Genomic DNA, 19,100 nt, shown 5'->3' with positions numbered 1-19,100 from the left:
CAACAAGGACTCGGTCTCTGGCGATCTCTCTTGCCCCCCTGCCCCCCACTTCTGGGGCACAGCCGCGAACACATCAGCTGGAGGCTGGGGACCCGGGTCCAAGCCAGGGCATCTTTGCTCCAGGTGACCAGCCTCTGGGGGTGTGTCCACCGGCCGAAACGAGAAGTCTTTTCTCTTGGCGGGAAACCCTGTGAGGAAGACCTCCCAGCCCCGACGTTTCCCAGCTGTGTGATGTGGGCAAGGCTCTTCTCTCTGGGATGCAGTTTGCTGATCTGTGAAATGGGGGTGACGGTGGTCATGCCCCGGAGGACGCCGGGCATCTGGATGGATGTGCACCCTGGGGCCCAGGCTGGGTCTGCCCCACAGCGAGGCTAATGCCGTGCGGCTGCCTGACCCCAGCGCGGGGCAGCGAGGTGGGGCGTCAGGCTCCTCGGCCTGGGTTTCCCATCAAGGAAGGGTCCTCTCCCGAGCCCCAGCCTCTTCTGGCACCTTCCCTGTCCGGGGGTCTGAGGGCTCTCGGCAAGGTTGACTCGACAGCTGGGAACAAGCCAGCTGGGCTGCCTGCCTTTTGAAAAAGCTTTGCCCTGAAGCACAGGAAGCAACCCACAGTTGGGAGCGTTCTTAAACTTCTGGTTGAGCAAAATCCAGGAATCACCCCCCACCCCCAGTCAGATCTCTTGACCTCTTTTTTGAAAAGCTGTTCTGGGATGGACTCAAAATTAGATTTTTAATTAGAACAGTATCAGAAATAACTAGCCCTGAGCCCTCACCTCTATGCCAGGTGCCGTGCTGAGTGCTTTACATGTACTTGCTCCTTGAATCTCCGCAGGACCCCTTCACAGGGACTGTCATTATTATCCATTTTACACATGAGGAGACTGAGGCTCAGAGAGGCTGGGTGACTCACCCAACGTCACACAGCAAGTAAGGTACGGAGCCAGGATAACAACGAGGCAGTCGGGCCCCACCATCAGCATTCCCAACCTCTCACCACGCTGTGCTACATGTTTAGACAGGGGGAAGTCAAGGTGAGTCCTGTGGGCTCAAGCGGCCAGGGGGCGTGGAGTTGCAGGGAACCAGCACGCCTCAGACGAGAAACGGGTGCGTCCCTGGTGAGGACCGTAGCGTGCTGCCGCCCCTCACGGCCTGCCACGGGGTGGGGGAACCTCTGAGCACAGGCGAGTGCCCTGCCCACGTGATTTCACACTTCCCAGAGAGGCCCAGCCCAGCAGGCCTAACCTCCTGCGTTCCCTCCCAGGCACCTACAGACATGTCTGCAGCCGGTCTTCCTGACCCCCTTCCAGCCCATCCCCTCCCTCTGCCTACGGAGACCTCATCTGCCACCTGCTTCAGGGCCACCTGGGATTCCCATCTCCTTCCTCCACCGTTTCCATCTCTCTTCATCCATCCATCTTCACCCCAGGGATATCAGACAGCCTTCCCCGGCACACTGGGGAGAGCAGGACAACTCTACCCAAGTATTCTCTGGAGCCAGAAACCCGTGGGAACCCGAAGATGAACTGGCAGGTCTTTGCAGAGACCATGTCTTCGCCCCGCCTTTGTCTTGAAGGGCAGGACTGCTGCAGAGGGAGCTGGACAAGAGAAAACCTCTCCTAGGCCTCGCCTCCGGACTTCTTGTTGGAAAGCTCATGCTTTCCCCCCGCCCCCGCCTCTTTGCCCGCTGTTAACAGACCCACGATGTGACCCCGAAGACAGGGCCTGGTCCAAAGCGCGAGTGACACAGTGTCTGTTGTCCTGACGTGCCGCCTGCAGGGTGGGGAGGGGACATAAGGGTCCTGCCTGATTCCACAGAGTCTCTCCAGCACGGCCGACTGAAGCAAGCCCTGTTTACCGAGGCCCAAGTTCCCGCTATGACCCCAACCTGGGGCAGGCGCCCCGCCCTGGGGGACTGAAATTTCTGAGCCAGACCAGAGGAGAGCCACCAGAAATAAGGACCTGCAGTTCCACTTTGGATAGAAAGAGGACTAATCGGGATTAGCCTACACGTATAAACTGCCACTGATCAAGGGCATGTGAATTACCGAACATCTTTTCCCAAGAAGTACTTTTTGCTACTAAAGCTTGAACTCCTGTTCATCCTTGTATCTGCTTTTTGAGCCCGGAGGTGGGCCGGCAGGTCAGGCCCTGGGCAGGTGGGTGCAGGCAGTTTGCACAAACCCACCACAGGGCACTGGAACCAGAAATGATGCAGAGGGTCACCTTGCTTGTGCCTTGGGAGTGGAGGTCCCTGTGGTGTGACCCTGGAACCAGACACAGGTCCTGAGTGGTCACCGAGGGAAGGGAAAAAGCAGACCCACGTTCTGCACCCAATCTCACGGGCCACGGCCACCTTTTCACAGGCCAAGGGGCTGAATAAATAATGAGAGAAGCGAGAAACAATCACTGGGGTCTTGCAGGGTTACGTTCACAACTGCTGGTCACAAAGCAGCAAGATCGCGTGGCCTCATGTCTTGGAATCAAAAGTTGGTCACAACTGAGGAAATCGGAACATGGACCAGATGGTGAGAGGTAATGAAAGGAATGATGACAGGGAATTACTGTTACTTTTCCAAAGTGTGACGACAGAATGGGATGTGCGTGAATGTGCTTATTCTGGGTCCTTCCTCGTGGGCAGCACATGCTGAAGTACGACCGCAGGGTCTGCAACTTACTTACTTTCAAAAGTTTCAGGGGACTTCCCTGGCGGTCCAGTGGGTAAGACTCCGCGCTCCCGATGCAGGGGGCCTGGGTTCGATCCCTGGTCGGGGAACCAGATCCCGCATGCATGCCACAACTAAGAGTTCACATGCCACAACTAAGAAGCCCGCATGCCGCGACTAAGAAGTCTGCATGCCGCGACTAAGAAGTCTGCATGCCGCAACGAAGATCCCTCGTACTGCAACTTAGACCCGGCGAAGCCAAAATCGATAAACAAACAAACAAACATTAAACAAAATTTCAGCCAAAACAATGCATCTACTTTATGCCACTGGATTTGGCAATAATTTCTTGAATATGACACCAAAAGCACAGGCAACAAAAGAAAAAAATAGATAAACTGGACTACCTTAAAATGAAAACCCTTTGTTCATCAAAGAACACTATCACAGAATGGGAGAAAACATTTACAAACCATATACCTGGATAAGGGGTTATTGATATAAAGAACTCCTACAACTCAACAACAGCAAACCTGATTAAAAAATGGACAAAGTACTTGAATAGACATTTCTCCAAAGAAGATATATCAATACAAATGGCCAATAAAGCATGTGAAAAGATGTTCAATATCACTAATCATTAGGGAAATGCATATCAAAACGATCTGGCAACCCCTCTTCTAAGTATAAACCCAAAAGAATTGAAAGCAGGGTTTTGAAAAGATACTTGCACACCCATGTTCAGGGCAGTGTTATTCACAAGGGCCAAGAAGCAGAAGCAACCCAGTGTCCGTTGAGGATGAATGAATTAACAAAACATGGTCTATACAGACCATGGAATATTGTTCAGCCTTAAAAAGGAAGGAAATTCTGACACCTGCTACCACATGGATGAACCCTGAGGACATTATGCTCAGTGACATAAGCTGGTCATGAAAGGACGAACACTGTGAGGTCCCTCAGGAGTCAGATTCACGGGGTTGGGGGGGCCCAGGGGCTGGGAGAGGGGCTGGGGAGCTGGTGTTCAGTGGGGAAGAGTTTCAGTTCGGGAAGATGAGAAAGTTCTGAAGATGACGGTGGTGACGGATGAACAATGTGAATGTATTTAATCCCACTGAGCTGTACACTTAAAACTGGTTAAGATGGCAAATTTTATATTCTGTATATTTTACCACAATAAATCTTAAAATATTTAAAATATATGTCCATATTGATATTTCATATTTAAGCATAGATAAAGAAAGTTAGGCAGAGTACTTCCAATCGGTGAATTATGGGGAGGAGTAGACGGCTGTATGCTATACTACTATGGCGACTTTTCTGTAGATTTGAAATTTTCCACAATTAAAATTGGAGGGAAAGCTCCAATTTGAATTATGGAAATTAACCTCTCCTCTCCCCGCAGTCTTGGCTTTCATGTCACTTTTATCCCCTTGTCAGGAGCCACGCATCCCCTGGGCAGGTTTGGGGCAGGAGACCCCCGCGGTCAGACCACACTGTCTGGGGCTCGTATCGGGCTTGGCCGGTATCCCAAAAGCCTTCGCAAGTCAGCTGCATCCTATCCGCACGTAAATGGGCCTCCAACCCTCATCTCCCGGCCTGCTGCGAGGTCACCAGTGGTATCTCTGAGACTGTGGTGGGTGAGCCCTGCCCGGCCTGCAGCTGCTTTCTTGCTGGACCCGTGAAGGTACTTGGGAGAGAGGAAGAGCTGGGCCTGCAGGGCAGGGGGTGCCTCGTTTTGTCTGGGGCCTGGCTGGCAGCTGGAACTGCCCCTGACAGTCTCTCCACAGAGGCCCTGGCTTTTCTGCTGCCATTACAGCCGCTGACCTCAGGGACCCGCCTCTCTCGAGCTCAGAGCTGTTTCTGCCAGGGTCCCGGTGGAAGGAGGGCTGGGAGCAGGGGTAGATCAACAGACCCCTATGCAGGGCGCCGGCCTGAGCTAGGCCCGCTCACACGCTCCCCCGCCGGCCACCCCACACGGAGGCCCGCGCCAAGAGATGTTCCCATGGCTCCTTTTTTTTTTTTTTTAAGGCGTTGGTAAATTATCAGCTGCCCGAAATAGACAAGTCTTCTGTGGCGATATGAGCTATGAATGATGGCAAGTCACAGAATAAGATCAGCTAAGCAAGCAGGTTATACTGGAAAGTAATAACCGGCTCTCAGAGGGGCTCCTGGGAGGCTGTGTCCTGGGGGCAGCATGGGAGGCTCAGCCTATCTTTAGCCTTGGTTATGATGAATCAAACGCCTAGGCATGGCCGAGCCTTCCCAGAGCGGGCAGGAGCTTCCCAGGGCCACGGCAGGTGGCCTCCCAGCCGTGTGGGCAGAAGACACGCAGGCAACAGGGGAACAGTGGCCTGACCCCTGAGGTAGGCACACCGCAAATACTTGGGGGGGTGGTCTGGAGCGGAGCCCACCACAGAAATGAAAGGGAGCAGAGCTGGCCCCTTCTCAGCTCCCTGGGTGCCCGGAACTCACCATATGGCTGGCAGGCATGAATGTAAACCAGCCAGGAGACGCTTGGAGGGCGTCCCAGCACAGTTACAGAGAACAGAGACTTGGTTCTAGAAGACAAACTGCCTCAATATATAAACAGTGGACGTTCCCAGCAGAAGACCTGGACACGGGGCCAGAGTACGGGGCTTGGAAGGGAAGCAGGGCACCTGCTTGTGAGCAGGCGGACGGTCACCGATGGTGCCCAGGGGGCATCAGGAGCTCCTCAGCACCTCCTCCTCACACCTCCCCCTCGGCGGCCTTGGCCGGAGAACTATTTAGAACATTCAAGGCTTTGCAGAGTGGGAGGGATTCATCACATTCCAAAAACCCGTGGTTGAGGGTGGAATGATTAGTATGTCAGTACAGTACGCCAATGTGCTGACTGGGGACTCTGTGTAGACAAACACAACAAAGGCCAAGCAGCCGCCTGCTTGTTCCCAGGATTTCAGTTCCAGGAGCACTTCAGAACTAAGGCGCGGACATGAGAGACCTAGGCTCAAATCCTTACTTAGTAGCTGTGTGTCCCTGGATAAGTGACTTGCCCTCTCTGGGCCTAAGTTTCCCAAATGCAAATACTGATATTAAGACTGACTTCCCGGAGCTGTGGACGGGGAGATGGAGGGCCGCGACACGGTGCACTGGGTGGTGTTGAGACAACGCCAGGCATTTCTGCCTTTACTCCTACATGCTGGGAGCCTGTGCGTCTGAGGGCTCGCTGCTGTGAAGTGAGGGTGTCATGCTGGCAGTCCTGGCTGCCACATCAAGCCCCAAACAAACGTCCTGCTTCCCCAGAGACACAGCTGACTTCCGAACCCGCCCAGGAGCCCGCCAGGCCCCCCGCATCCCAGCCTGCAGCCCCTTCCCCCAGGTCCTACTTCAGTAAGCTTGTGAAGCAAGTGGTTCTTTTCTTCCTGAGGCTTTTATAGCTGCAGGGCTCCAGGGGAAATGTCTCAGCTAAAGATGGGCCTTAAGACACCCGGTGTTGGATCTGGGAGGTGCCTTTTCTGAACACATTTTCCCCCTCGGCATTGCTATTTTTAAAGCTCAGCAGAATGCTGAAAGGGCGACTGAGAGAGAAGGCAGGAGAGGGGCTAATGCTCGATGCCGAGGACAGGAAGCTCCCGCTTCCTATTTATTCTAGCCGGGGTCCACCCTCAGAGCCTTCCCAGCAGGGAAATTTATTAGTGCTTCTAAAGAGTCACCGGCTTACCCGGCCCGTCAGAAACCTGACACAGGACGGCGTGCCACCATGGATGGGGGCGATGAGCACACAAGGGGAGCCTGCATGCTGGATGTTCACCCAGACTCTTCTGTTTTTCATAAGGCCTTCAATGAAATTTTCCATTAGTTCAAAAAGCAGATAGAAGCTCTGAAATTTGCTACTTTCAAACAATGAGGGTTTAGAATCATTTCATTATCTTTCTTTCCTTCCTTTTTGCCCACGTAGTTTCAGGTGGTGAGATAAACAATTCGGATTTGCACTTCGATGTTTCCTCTCAAAGGGAGGTCCCCCCTCCAGCCCACTGCTATCCTAGCACAGCTGCTGCACAGATCAGTGGTTTTTCTGGAAATTGCACGTTTGAGCCAGAGCCATTATTTGGCTGCGGCGGGTGGAGGAGGCCCTGCCCACACGACTCCCCTCCCAAGTGATCCTGCACACAGAGCAATGGTCTCCAGCCGCGGGCTGTGTGGACCAGTAATTACAAATCAGGAGAAAGAGCTTCACGCTTGTAAATACTAGCTGGGAGGAGGCGTCCGAGCATGGACCTTTGAATCAAAGGCTTCGGATCCCAGCTCTGCCCCTGACTGGCTGTGTAACCTTGGACAAATTATTTAACCTCCGAGCCTCGGTTTCCTCACCTCTGAAATGGGCTTAATGTTGATCTCACTCATGTCATGATTGGCTTTGGTCTTTCTGGGTCCTAACACTGTGCCTTCTCACCACACAGATCTGCCTTTTGGAATGAAAATCTTCTTCCTTTACTCAAATATTCTTGACCCTGGTGGGTCAAATTTGGCCCCAGGATATAGGTTTGGGAGTTACTGCTTTTAAAATTAGATTGGGGACTTCCCCGGCGGTCCAGCGGCTAAGACTCTGCGCTCCCAATGCAGGGGGCACAGGTTCGATCCCTGGTCAGGGAACTAGATCCCGGATGCCGCAACTAAAGATCCTGCATGCTGCAACTAAGACCTGGCACAGCCAAGTAAATAAATACTTTAAAAACTAGATTAAATTAAAATTCAAATGGAAGGTGGACGACTGGGCGGACTGGCCCACCTCAGGCTCCCCGCACAGGGCCCACACAAGCCACGTTCATGAACAGCTGGCCCTCGGAGGCCTGGGCTTTGACCCCCGATTGTGAATGCCCCTTCCTGCACGTTAGGGATGATTCCCATGTAGTTGCCGCTCTCTGAGCGGCTCAAAGGGCCAGGAGGTCAAATTTTACAATGAAGCCCGAGTCCGACTGCTCATGCCCCAAGGAAGCGGGGGAGGCCACTGGGATGCCGGGCACCCGCTCCACCTTCCAGGGTCCGTAGGCAGCCAGCAACTCCTGGGTTTCAAACTCCTGACACCGGGTGGGAGGCTGAGGCAGGAGAGCAGCACAGTGATGTGCTCAACCCTGAGGACCACCCCTTCCAGGTGCCAGGGTGCCGCCCGTCCATGGGCTTGCTGCCCCCCAGACGGAGCGGGCTGGGGGACCCACTGACCTAAGCTCTGAGGCTAGTCCCGTCAGCGGGCGACCCCAGGCATGTGCCGGCACATGGGCGAGCCTCAAGTCTGCTCCCCTACGATACGGGAGCTGTGCACGGGTGAGCACGTGACACAAGCCTGGCACGGAGCATAAGGGTCCCGTCACAGGCAGGGGATGAGGTGCTGGCCCTTCACTAAAGGGGAGGGGTTTGGTTCACCGAGCAGCACCTTCACAGACCAACCCCGGTCTCTGCATGGACCTGGCGGCAAGGTGCACCGTTGTTCATGCTGAACCTGGTGTCTGGTCCCAGAGGCGGTGACGGTGATGTCGCACAACCCCCAGCGTATCTCCCCCGAGGCCGCCTCACCCTGCTTGCTACGCCTCCTGGGCTGGTTTTGCTTCTACAGAGGGCAGCGAGCTCTGCTTGAGGGCAGTAGCCCACCCCTGGCACAGCGGTGCCTCCTGACCTGCCCTCAGTTTACCCCTTGCCACTCACCTCTACACTGTGGCTGAAGCAAACTACCGGCTGTTCTGCAAATAGGCTCTTCATGCCGAGATCTTCACCCGTGCTGTTCCCTCTGCCACGAAACCCTTCCTCTGATCCCCCTCCAGCTCCCAACCCAGTGGACACGTGGCCTGGCCTGAATCCATTCTTCCATCCTCGATCCTATCCACCCCGCCCCCCAACAGAACGGCCCTTCTCTGCTCTCAGGCCACGAGGTTGGGTGGGACTGATGCCGCCCGCTTTCCTGGACCAATAACCCAGACTGTCAGCCAGTAAGAACCAGCCCTGAGACTTTTGTTGGGAAGAGGTGCTGCCTTTCCACTGCAGTTGCTCATGTAAAGCTGCTGGTGGCCAGCTTTGCCTCCACTTGGGGGAAGTCTGGTTGGGAACGAGGCCAAACCAGGGGATATGAGAGGTGGGGAGAGAGATGGTGAACAAGACTCTGAGCCCCTGGATCCAGCCATGCCTGAAGCCTTTAGTTACACTCACCAATAAATCCCTCCTTTTGCTCAAATCACTTTGAGTTGGGTTTCTGTCACTTACAACCAGAAGAGACCTGGCTGACACACACAGAGTTTCACCTGGTCAGCTCCTCTGCACACACGGGTACTGCGCAGGCAGCAATGCCGCCCACGCCTTCCCACCCAATCCCGAAGCCAGGCAGCATCTCACACGTCTTCAGGTCCCCGTCACCTCGCACACAGCCTCGGCTGAATGGTGGTAAACGGCCGAGGCAGAGCTAAAACCTGGATTTCCCCCCCGGGGCTGGTGCCTTCTCACCCCACCAGTCCCAGCTGCCCCAGGTCTTCAGAAAGACTCACCTCTGTCTTATTCCGTGACAGCGTGCTGCTGTCGATCCGGCCCAGGGACACGTTCGGCAGGACAAGGTTGAGAACTTTCGCAGCAAGGACCTAGGTGGGAGGGAAGTCAGGGTGAGTGCAGTGGGACCCCCCCACCAGCTGCCCACGGGGCCAGCTAAGGAGAGGGACACCCAGACTGGACATCAGGCAGGCCTGATCCTGGGCTGGGCACCCAAGGACCCTCCTCTCTCCGACCAGACGGCCTCACTGTCTGGCTCTGGGCCACTGTGGGTGAGCTGGGCGAGGGGAGGCCGCGTGGTGACAGCGCGACGCCACATCTGTTTTCTGCTGCTCCCGATTCTGTGCAGTTGCTCTCCCTAGATCCCTCACGGGTCATGAGTTTGCATGATCTGCAGGAGCTCCCAGCTGAGTGCTTGTGCACAAGCAGCTCTCAGAGGACCTTAAAAAACACGGCAGGAGCAGAAGCACCCCGTCGCCCGAGACGAGGTAGGACACGCTCTGGTCGGGAAGCACCTGCCGACTGCCTTGGGGCACAAACAGTCACGGTGCCGAGGGAGACACCGACCTGACTGCTGGTCGTGTGGCTCCAGGCGTGTGGACGCAGAGCTGCACAGCACCGAGCCTGTTCCCTTAGCTCCCCCCGGGACCACTGTGTGCAAAGGCAGCGGCACACGGTAGGTGCTTAACGCATGCTCCTTGAACGTGGTCCTGGCTCAGGTCCAGGCCTTCCCACCCCCTCCTGCTGGATCTGGTGTTTACCCAGGAAAAGCGTGAACCTGGATCTCACACGTCTGCCTGCAGAGGGGGGCTGCTCCCGTTTCCGGGCTGTGCAGACACCCGGGGATGAAAGATGCTATTTCCAAAGCGAGCTGAGAAACGCTGAAATTAGAATTGCACGGAAGGTGGCGAGCAGCGAATCCTCGGTCTGCGCGGAGGGCACGTGTCACAGAGCCGACAGGTGCTGCCTCTTGGCACCCTGCGTCGGGGAGGGCACCCACATCCACTCAGTGACAACCCCTGGGTGTGCTGGGCACAGCCCCAGGTGCCCAGTCTTTTAATCTTGACACACATGCTGTGAGGTGAGGGTTTACCCTCGTGTAGCAGACAAGGACACTGAGGCTCAGTGCCACTGCACACGGCCAGCTGGAAGGGGGCAGAGGCCTGGGGTGCAGCTGCCCTTTCCCTTCCAGCAACAGCGGCCCAAGGGCAATGTTACTGGGGAAAACGACGTGGATCCCAAAGCTTGTAAAACTTTCCGCTGTCCTTGATGCCCTGCCACGGCCTCCTGAAGGACACGGAGCCTTCTCAGCTGACTCCACGTGTGACCCTGCCAGGCCCAGGAGTCTGGGGAGGCCGTGTGTGATGCGACCAGACCCCGCTGCCCACTTTGGCCCGTCTGCCTGCCTCGTCCAGCACGGCCTCCTCAAGGACACGGCTCTTTCTCGGCAAGCAGCTTCCTACCCACTCCCCGATCAGATAGCCGACAGCAGGAAAAGGCCCAGGGACGCACCGCCTGGGCACCTGCCCCGCAGCAGGCGTGAAGGCAGAGACTGTACAGGGTCCGCTCCACTGTCCAAGGCGGGCACCGTTTCTGCGTGGACGCGGGCACGCTGCCAGCTGTTCGTGGAGGGTCACACTCTCCTTCACCCCTGCAGTCTCTGCTCCCACCATGGGCACCTCTCAACCCAAACATTCACACCCCAAAGTGCCAAGGCCTCTACCCCCAGGAAGAGACACCGACCGCTCACAGGCTCCACGAGGATCAGGCCAGGCGGGCTGAGGCTCATGCCGTCCTCATTCTAGCTTCCCGGGGTGGGTGTGGGCACGAGGCAGCCAGGCGAGACGTGCCTCTAGGAGAGGGCCACAGGGAAACCTGCCCTGCCCTCTGTCCCTGAGCAAGCGGTCTTCCCTGCATCACTAACAGGAACTCTGCGCAGCCACGGGAAGCTTCAAGAAGAGCCTCACGGGAAAAAAAGAGGAGGAGTGCCCGTTCTGGACAAGTATTTGCTTTATGAAATGAACAGCACAAGGGTCTGGTCCCTGGAGGGACGAGATAATGCACAGCAGCTCAGCTGCCCCCCCACCTTCCCGTCCCGGTACAATCGCCGAGTTCCGGCGGGGACTCTCCTGCTGCAGCTCCGACAGCCTATGGCCCTGGCCCCCGGTCTCCACAGGAAGACGGCGCTTGGCTTTGAAGTCCTGTTCCCTGCACCCCGCTGGTGTACTGGCAGCGGGCGTGGCCCCCATCAGGCCCTGTCCCTTCCTGACGTTCCATGACCCCTGCTCTACGTGTGGTCCTCAGACCAGCAGCACCGGCAGCTGCCAGGGGTCAGGCTCTGCATTTTCACGGGACCCCCGGCGTTCGTGTGCGCCCTGAGGGTGGAGGGGCAGGCAGCCTGAGTCAGAGAAGCACCACCCTGAGAGGTTCTGCCTGACCTGGTCTGAGTTGTGGCCCAGGCGGTGCAGTGTCCCCGACCCCCACAGCGTAGGACCAGGGACACGGACACACCTGACGTGTAAGCCTCCCTTTCAAAGGAGCCACAGTGAGAGATCTTGGCACCACCCCGACCCTCAGCTCTTTTTCTAAACCAGCACAGTAAATTCTGGCCACATTTCCAACAAGACTCAACTGGGTAGAGACAAACCTTTGATGGCAATAATGTCACAGCTAAAAAAATCAGGTGCTTCTTAGCCTTTTCCCCACAAAGACCAGAGAAGGAAAAGAGGCGGCACGCGGGGAAGGATGCTTTGAACGGCTGCTCGAGACGCTCACTTTCCCTGCTGCTCTTCTAGGGTCTGTCTATTTCATTAGCTTTTCCGTCAGAAAACTGAGTAGCGGGAGTGGCTGATCAAGGAAGACGAGGGTCAGGAGGGTGCTGAGGTCACGTGGTGAGGAAGCAGGGGGATCCGAGGGGGCCCAGCAGACCCCACGCCCGGAACATCAATTTGTCCAGGTTGCTGCTGCTTCCTGACATGACCTCCCCCAGCGCCATCCACCGCAAGAGCCCCGCACCTGTGTCCACGGGAAGACGAGGAGTGAGGGGCAGTGGCTCACCCAAAAAGGAAGTGGAATGCAAGATATTACAGATCTTGATGCCATTTTGAGTAAGTGTTCCGAACTCTTCGGACAACCCTGCAGGGGCGTGGAGAGAGCCCCGGGTCCAGCTCAGGAGAGGGGCGACCCCTGCCGGGCCCCCTGGAGGAGAGACCCCACCCTCATCGTGACTCCAACAGGCTAAGTCAGGTCTGTGCCACCACAGAGGTCCCAGTGACCCCGACTCAACGGGGCCCCAGGGCACATCGCCTGAGGACAATTTGGGGGCCGAGACCCATGACGACTGACACACAGTCGCTGGACCCCAGCCCTGGAAACGGAAGGTAATGAAGTGGGGGAATCGGTCCTGGAGACTCAGAGCTGGGCAAAGTGGGATTCGAACTCTGGTTCTGAATCCCAGAGAAGGTCTACGGTCCTCAGTGTCTCCATTTCTAAAATGGAGAAAATGCAACGAAGCTTGAAGGGCTGCTAGGAGGTTGCGTGACACCTAATTCCTCCAGAGCTCGTCCCTAACTGCCCTCTGGTTTCCGGCCCCAAGGGGAAGCTCCACCAACACTCCTTGGTTGACTGAGCAAACGCTGATGTCATTCAGAGTGGGGACCCCAGGAAAGCGGTGACCTGCGGAACCAGGTGACAGCTGGAGCCCCAAACTATCTCAGCTACAAAAGAGGATGACTCTCCCGGAAGTGAGGTCCACCCCCGACAAGCAAGCGAGCGGACGGTCGCGTGTCCTTGGCCTGCCCCTGGGTTAACTGCAGCCCCATCACTTTAAGTGCTAGTGACTTGCACAAATGCCTTTATTGATCCAAAAGGTTTTAATGGCTCCCGAAGATCATTTTTAAGCTTCTGCCACTAAAAGACTTGACACGAGGGAAGTAATTACACTCGCTTTTCTACAGCAGCTCAACAGGCTGACCCGCGCACAGGAGGCCAGAAGTGCAGGCCTCCGTGGGCGCAGGAGTAGCATGGCCGGGACACAGCCCAGAGTTTCTGGGGTGGGGGAGAGTGCACCTCCCGGCAGACAACAGGAAACCCGCATGCCTCACAGAGGTAACAACACCCCCGGTGCATCACTGTTGCCAGATTCAGGGGCCAGTTCATGACCTAGCTAAGCCCTCACTCCTGAGTCTAACTTTACCTGAAGTTTGAATGAGTGGCCATTCCCCAGACCCCTTCCGTGTCCCTTCTCCACCCCTCTGCTCCAAGGCCTTCCGGACTCTGGTGACTAAAAGCAGAAGAGTGACACTTAGACGGGAAGTGGGCTAGAGTTGATCCAGGGCAGTTTCGGGGTGAAGGGAGCATCCTGCCATGCCTGCCGCCTGAGCCAGAGCTCACGCTGACCTTGAGCGAGACAATCGGCCTCATTTCCTCATCTGTAAATGGGAAGCGGGGGGGCGGAAATAAGATGGTACGTGTCTGGCATGAGTGCTGGGTACACGGCGGCCACTCAAGCCCCACCTGGCCAGGCGCCCTGGTTGGTGGGCGGGGCGGGGGGGGTGGGGTGGAGAAGCATCCAGAAGCAGGGGATGGCTCCCGCATCTCGGACCTGACCCCAGGGGGCAGCCTCCAGGCAACAGGCAGAGAAGGTCATTTAGAGGATTACCCTCTGGGCAGGCTGAGTCCCCGCCCTGACCCCAGGCAGAAATCCAGGGGGATGTCGGGTTCTTCCCCAGAGAAAGGACTGGGTTAACCTGCAGCCCTGGGACAAGGCCTGGCGAGCTCAGGGTGTGACACCTGTTCCCAAGGGTTCCCCTCTGTCCCCAGGGCTGGCTGCAGTGCTGCCTTCCCCAGAGCATGCCCGGGGGCATGAGACAATCCCCATGAAACCTCCCATTAACCACTGAGACTTGTTCTGATGCACAGGGCTTTTGTTTCTCAATTTCTCCTGCTTCCACCACGATCTGAACACAGACAGCATTTGGGGCCAGGAGACTCTGTCCTCCCTGTCTCTTCCCCAGGCTAAATATACCCCAGCTTGTTGAAAATGGAGTAGGAACCAGATGTGCGGGATCTGGGGTGGGGGGTGGTCTGGCATTCTCACGTTTGGAGCGGGGAGCTGTCATCTTCCACAAGCCCGTCTGTGCTCCAAGCCTTGGGTATCTCATGCTGCTGGCTATAATGATTTTCAAAATCTCTCCATCAGGAACTGGCTGCCATGAAACAAACCTGTGACCTGTCAAGGAGCCTCGCTCTGGGAGAAGAGTCACAGAACAGGACACTGCCCTGTGCTCTGCGCCCTGACAGTGTGACTCCAGCCAGGGAAGGGTCCCCTCCTCCCCCTCAGCCAGGGCGGTCTCCAGGAGGCTGTCTTTGGGGTCTGTAAGAGTGAACCACTGGGAAGACCCAAAGGCCAGTCACTGGGGCCTCACCTGACCCAGGCCCATCCCTGCAGGGCACCTCACCTGACCCAGGGCCATCCCCCTTGGGCCTCACCTGACCCAAGGCCTGCAGCGAGGCCTTTCCTAGTCCTATGCACCAAGAGGTATCACAAAGGAAAATGACCAAACTAAACCCCACCCACAAAAACAAAGAGGCCACCAAAAGAACAAAACAGGAAGCACAGAGAGCGTGTTCCCACGTGTGTGAAACACAGGGACCCGCCGGGGTGTGCGCACCCGCAGAGATGCACACACTCTGCTAATTGGCTGCCCGCCTGCAACCGGGAGGAGGCTCCACTCATGCCCTTTCCCTCTCTCACATTTTGAACCGTACAGACATATCATTACAAGAATGTGTCAATTAAATTTTAAACAAAGATTCTGTGAGACTGCTTCAGAAGGCTGTCAGGCGGGACCTGGAGGGTAAGCCCGTGGTCCGGGGGTGGCAGACGAATCACAGGATGTCAGTCAGAACTGCCAAAGCCCAGAGCAGCAACAGATTTCACGGTGGGGAGGATGTGTCCTCTGGTCTGGGGGCAACGGGCAATCTCATTTGTCTTGGTTAATGAGAGGAGACTTGCATCCCCCCGGGGACAGCTGGCTCCTGATTTGACAAGGTGATCTATTAGCGGCAGGCTCTCGGAAGGTCACGCTGGTGGCCTGGCCCAGAAGTTCCCCCTTTGCCAGTGACTCGGGGGAAAGCTTGTGGGCTCCACTTTCGGGCCCAGCTGCCCTGATCCCCTGGTGCACTTCATCCAAAAATCCCCATGGTCCTGGACTCTTCCCAAAGGGAAAACATCTGTTGCAGGAAACACCCACTTTCTTCTCTGGGAAAACACCCTTGATGGGGAGAGGAGAGGACAGGACAGTCCCAGATCCCAACCCACCACCCTGGGGTGCGGACCTGGAGAGTCGCTCGTCCCTTCCAAGCCTCAGTCGTCCCGACCGTAAAACGCAGGCCTCGACCCCTCCCGGGGGTGAGGGTGGGAGCCAAGGGAGATGATTCACGTGTAAGCCCAGCACGTGCCCGGCACTCACTGGGCAGAACAAACCACGAGTCAAAGCATGCGGCGCGCCGTGGGGACCCCCTCTTTTTGCGATCCTGGTCTTGCTTACTCTACTCGGACCAGGACCCTTGAATGATCCTGACCCACTGCCTCACTCACCCCTCGTGCTCCTCTGAGAGTCCTGAGAACCGGCTCGGGGACAGCAGTGCCCCCCAGCGTCCAGGAAGACTGACCGCTGCTCGGGGAGACTCGGGGCTGGGATTCCCCACTCTCACCGGGTTACCTGTCTCTGAAACCTGAGGTGCATAATGTGTCAACAACCCAGCAGCCCTGCTGAGGCCACGAGTCCCATCTCCTTCCTCAGGGGGAGGAGGCCCAGCTCAACGCGGGAAGCACTGGTTGTGCCGCGTGGAACATAACAGCCAAAAAAACAGAATGGAGGATCCGACAGGTCAGAGGTGAAAGTGCTCAGGGACGGAGAGCACCACAGCCAAGGCGGCCGGCGCTGTCACATCACTAACTGCCTGCAGCTCCACTGTCCACATACCGTGGCCGAGGCTGGCCAACGGCCCCCGGAAATGAGCTCCAGCCCAGCACACGGCTTCTTAACAGAGGCCCCTTCGCTGGATTCCTAACCCGCGTAACCTCTCCTCCTTCTAACGTTCACCAACGAAACATGCACAAGCAGGAAGTCATTTTCCTTTTGTCTTTGGGAAAAAAAGTACCTGACTTGAGAAACTACAGACTTCCAGGGACAACAATGCTTGCTACTTGTCCAAACCTTATCACAATCGTGGGAGAAGCCCTTTCCCCCGGACTCTAGCTGTGAACGGACGCCCCGGGCCAGGGAAGCTGCAGGCGTCTCACGGAACCGGAAGTTCGTTTACCTTGAAAGTCGTGGCAGACTCGGGATTGGCAAGAACCAGCGGGGAGATCAGAACCATGCCGGAGAAGTGGCCGGGCCTCTCTGCGGCCGTGAGGATGGTGATGGCACCTCCCTGCAATGAGAACCGGCAGCATGTGGGTGTGGGCGTCGCCAGCGTGGGCTCTTAACCGCCCCATCGCGGGTCTCCTGCTGGGCTGCAGTCCCGGCCCAGAGCCCCAAGGACAGTACCTTGGAATAGACACCCTCAAATGTTGGATAAACTGGACCTGCAATTACTTGTTTTCACATGTTTTTTTCTCCGGGTTTTCCAACAGCAAACATTTCAGAGAGCTCTAAATAAGGTTCCTGCTTGTGGGCTGCAAGTTAAACAATAACATATTTCTATTTCATTTCAAGCCAAAAGCTGGCAGACCCCCAATTCACCCATTCCGTCAGCCTTAATATGAGATCTGAAAAAAATCTGATGATAATAAGAGATTGCTACACTTTTTTTGTTTTCCTGGTTCAGTAAAGGTCCCAGAAATTTAGGTTCCAAGAAAAATAGTTAGTGAACGTGGGGGGTGGTGCTGAAGGCATGCGGCCTTGGCTATTTGCTAAAGCTGAAGGTATCTGAACCAAGGGCTGAAATCACACACGCTTACAAGGGCCAGGCAGGTAACTGACGCGTAGGAACAGAGCCCGACCGTGACCGGGGTGGAAGGGAGTGAAAAGTCACCCAGATTTCAAAATCAAGTAGCTCAAAACGTTCTTTGCCAGCCATTGGGGCAGGGGGTCTAGAGTCAGATTTGGCCTGGATGCTGCCAGTTTGAAGAGCCCTGATTTAAAGATTATAGTTGGTTGATTCTTAGGGGGTTTAATGTATATAAAAGGTGCAAGGGATTTGGAATGACGTGTAAGGACTTGTTTCCTCTGGAAGCCCGTCCTAATTCCCACGTGTACTGTGTGACTCTGAAACGGGCAGGACGCACAGGACCTGTGTTTCTCCACAGGCTGACTGAGGGGCCCTCCCGCCCTGAGATGCGGTCGTGCAGGGAGAAGTGCCCTTGGGGCCCCACCATGAAGTGGCACCTTCCTGGCGCCTTGGGCCCTGGCAGGAAGGAACGGGCGGAGGTGAGCTTCTCTGGGGCTGCCTCCAAGATGCTGGCCCTCGTTTCCTGAGCATAAATTGTCTGGGAACTCCCAGAGGAGGCCGTGCTGGCCAGGCAGAGAGCGATGGGGCCAGAGGCAGGGCGGCCCGCTGCATCCCGGGACCCTCAGCCTCCACCCACCGCAGGGCTGGGGCTGGGGCTGGGGCCCGGCTTGACTTAGAGGGCTCTTCCGGGGTCTGCTCACCATGGAGTGGCCCAGGAGGAAGATGGGAAGCCCCGGGTGGTCCTTCTGCACAACGTCCACGTGCTGCAACACGTCCCTGATGAAAACCTGGAAGTCAGACACCACCATCCTCTCCCCCTCGCTCTGCCCGTGGCCGACTGGAAGAGAACGGGAAACAGAACCAGTTACCAGAGGCTGACTCCTGCCAAGCCCAGGGGTCTCCTCACGGAATTACCAGCCACTCTTTAGGGAGGACCCACCAAGCCCTTCCAAGCACTCTTGACCGTGGGAATTCTTCCCCCCGCATTTTACAGATTAGGACGTTGAAGCACAGAGAGGTTAAGGAACGTGCCCAAGATCACACAGCCAGAAGTCACGAGCCAGGATGTGAACATCACAAAGCCTGTCCACGCAGCCAGGATGCCTTCCTTGTGGCCGTATCCCAGGAAGAAAGAAAGGACAGGCACGTGGAGTCTCACTAGGCCTCGCTTCTCGCCAAGTGGCCAGAAACAAGACGGACGAGGATCGGAGCTCCTCGGGCTTTCCCAAGTCCTTGACCCTCACAGTTGTTTCCAAGCGTTAGCTTTTCACCAGGTAAAGTGCTGCATCCTGTCACCTCCCTTTAAAGCTCCTGGTGAAGAGACAGCGCGACAGACATAAGACAGTCAAGTGCGCCTGCCAGAATCTTCTCAGCGAAGCAGCCATAAAACTAGGTCATGCTCCCTCCCTCCTGGATTGTACTGCCTGTCCCATATCCGTGCTGTTCACTTCCCTGTGTTCTGAGGGTCCCTCCACGCTCCCCTCTCGGAGGAACGTCAGTCGCCATAGAAACCGCACAATGTGAGGGTCTGAAAACTGCAAACAAGGAGGAGCTCCCGGAGCACAAGGAAGCACAGCAAGCGGACCTGCCCAGAGCTGCAGTGACCATGCCGCCCGCTTCACGGATGGAGAGTGGGGGGGTTGCTCACAGCGGCTGGAACGGCTGGCCGCCCAGACCTCAAACTCGGAAACCCTCTGTGTGGTCAGACCACGAACTCCTGTTTCCTGCTGTCCGTCCCCCACGAGCGCCCACCGCACACAGCCTGGGGCCCCCTTCTGTCACCCTCTCAGCGGCACCCTCAGCCCCCTTAAATTCATTTTTATTTTTTACTGGGGTAAAACATAGCATCTTCACCATCTTTCAGTGCAAGCTCAGCAGTATCGAGCACATCACACTGCTGTACAACCGTCGCCACCATGCACCCCCAGAACCTTCCCACCTTCCTCAAACTAAAACCGCATGCTCCTGGCG

At 56.4% G+C, this 19,100-nt stretch overlaps 1 protein-coding gene across 6 annotated transcripts in view; it reads right to left on the bottom strand.

Moving 5' to 3' along the window:
* The window catches only part of MGLL (monoglyceride lipase), a 231,021-nt gene that overhangs the window by 7,469 nt on the left and 204,452 nt on the right, over positions 1-19,100 (bottom strand). For 5 of the 6 annotated variants that reach the window (XM_082414021.1, XM_082414018.1, XM_082414016.1 and 2 more), the window contains 3 exons: positions 17,831-17,967; positions 16,500-16,610; positions 9,173-9,262 (listed from right to left, as the gene is read on the bottom strand). In XM_082414021.1, coding sequence (XP_082270147.1) covers positions 9,173-9,262; positions 16,500-16,610; positions 17,831-17,967 — 338 coding nt within the window. The remainder of the gene's footprint in view (positions 1-9,172; positions 9,263-16,499; positions 16,611-17,830; positions 17,968-19,100) is intronic. The other variant, XM_082414017.1, reaches the window with a different exon arrangement.

Source organism: Balaenoptera physalus (genome assembly GCF_965194825.1).
Source record: "Balaenoptera physalus genome assembly, chromosome: 11".
NCBI lineage: Eukaryota > Metazoa > Chordata > Mammalia > Artiodactyla > Balaenopteridae > Balaenoptera > Balaenoptera physalus.
Note: the sequence above shows the minus strand (reverse complement) of the source record. Positions and strands in the feature narration are given on the sequence as shown.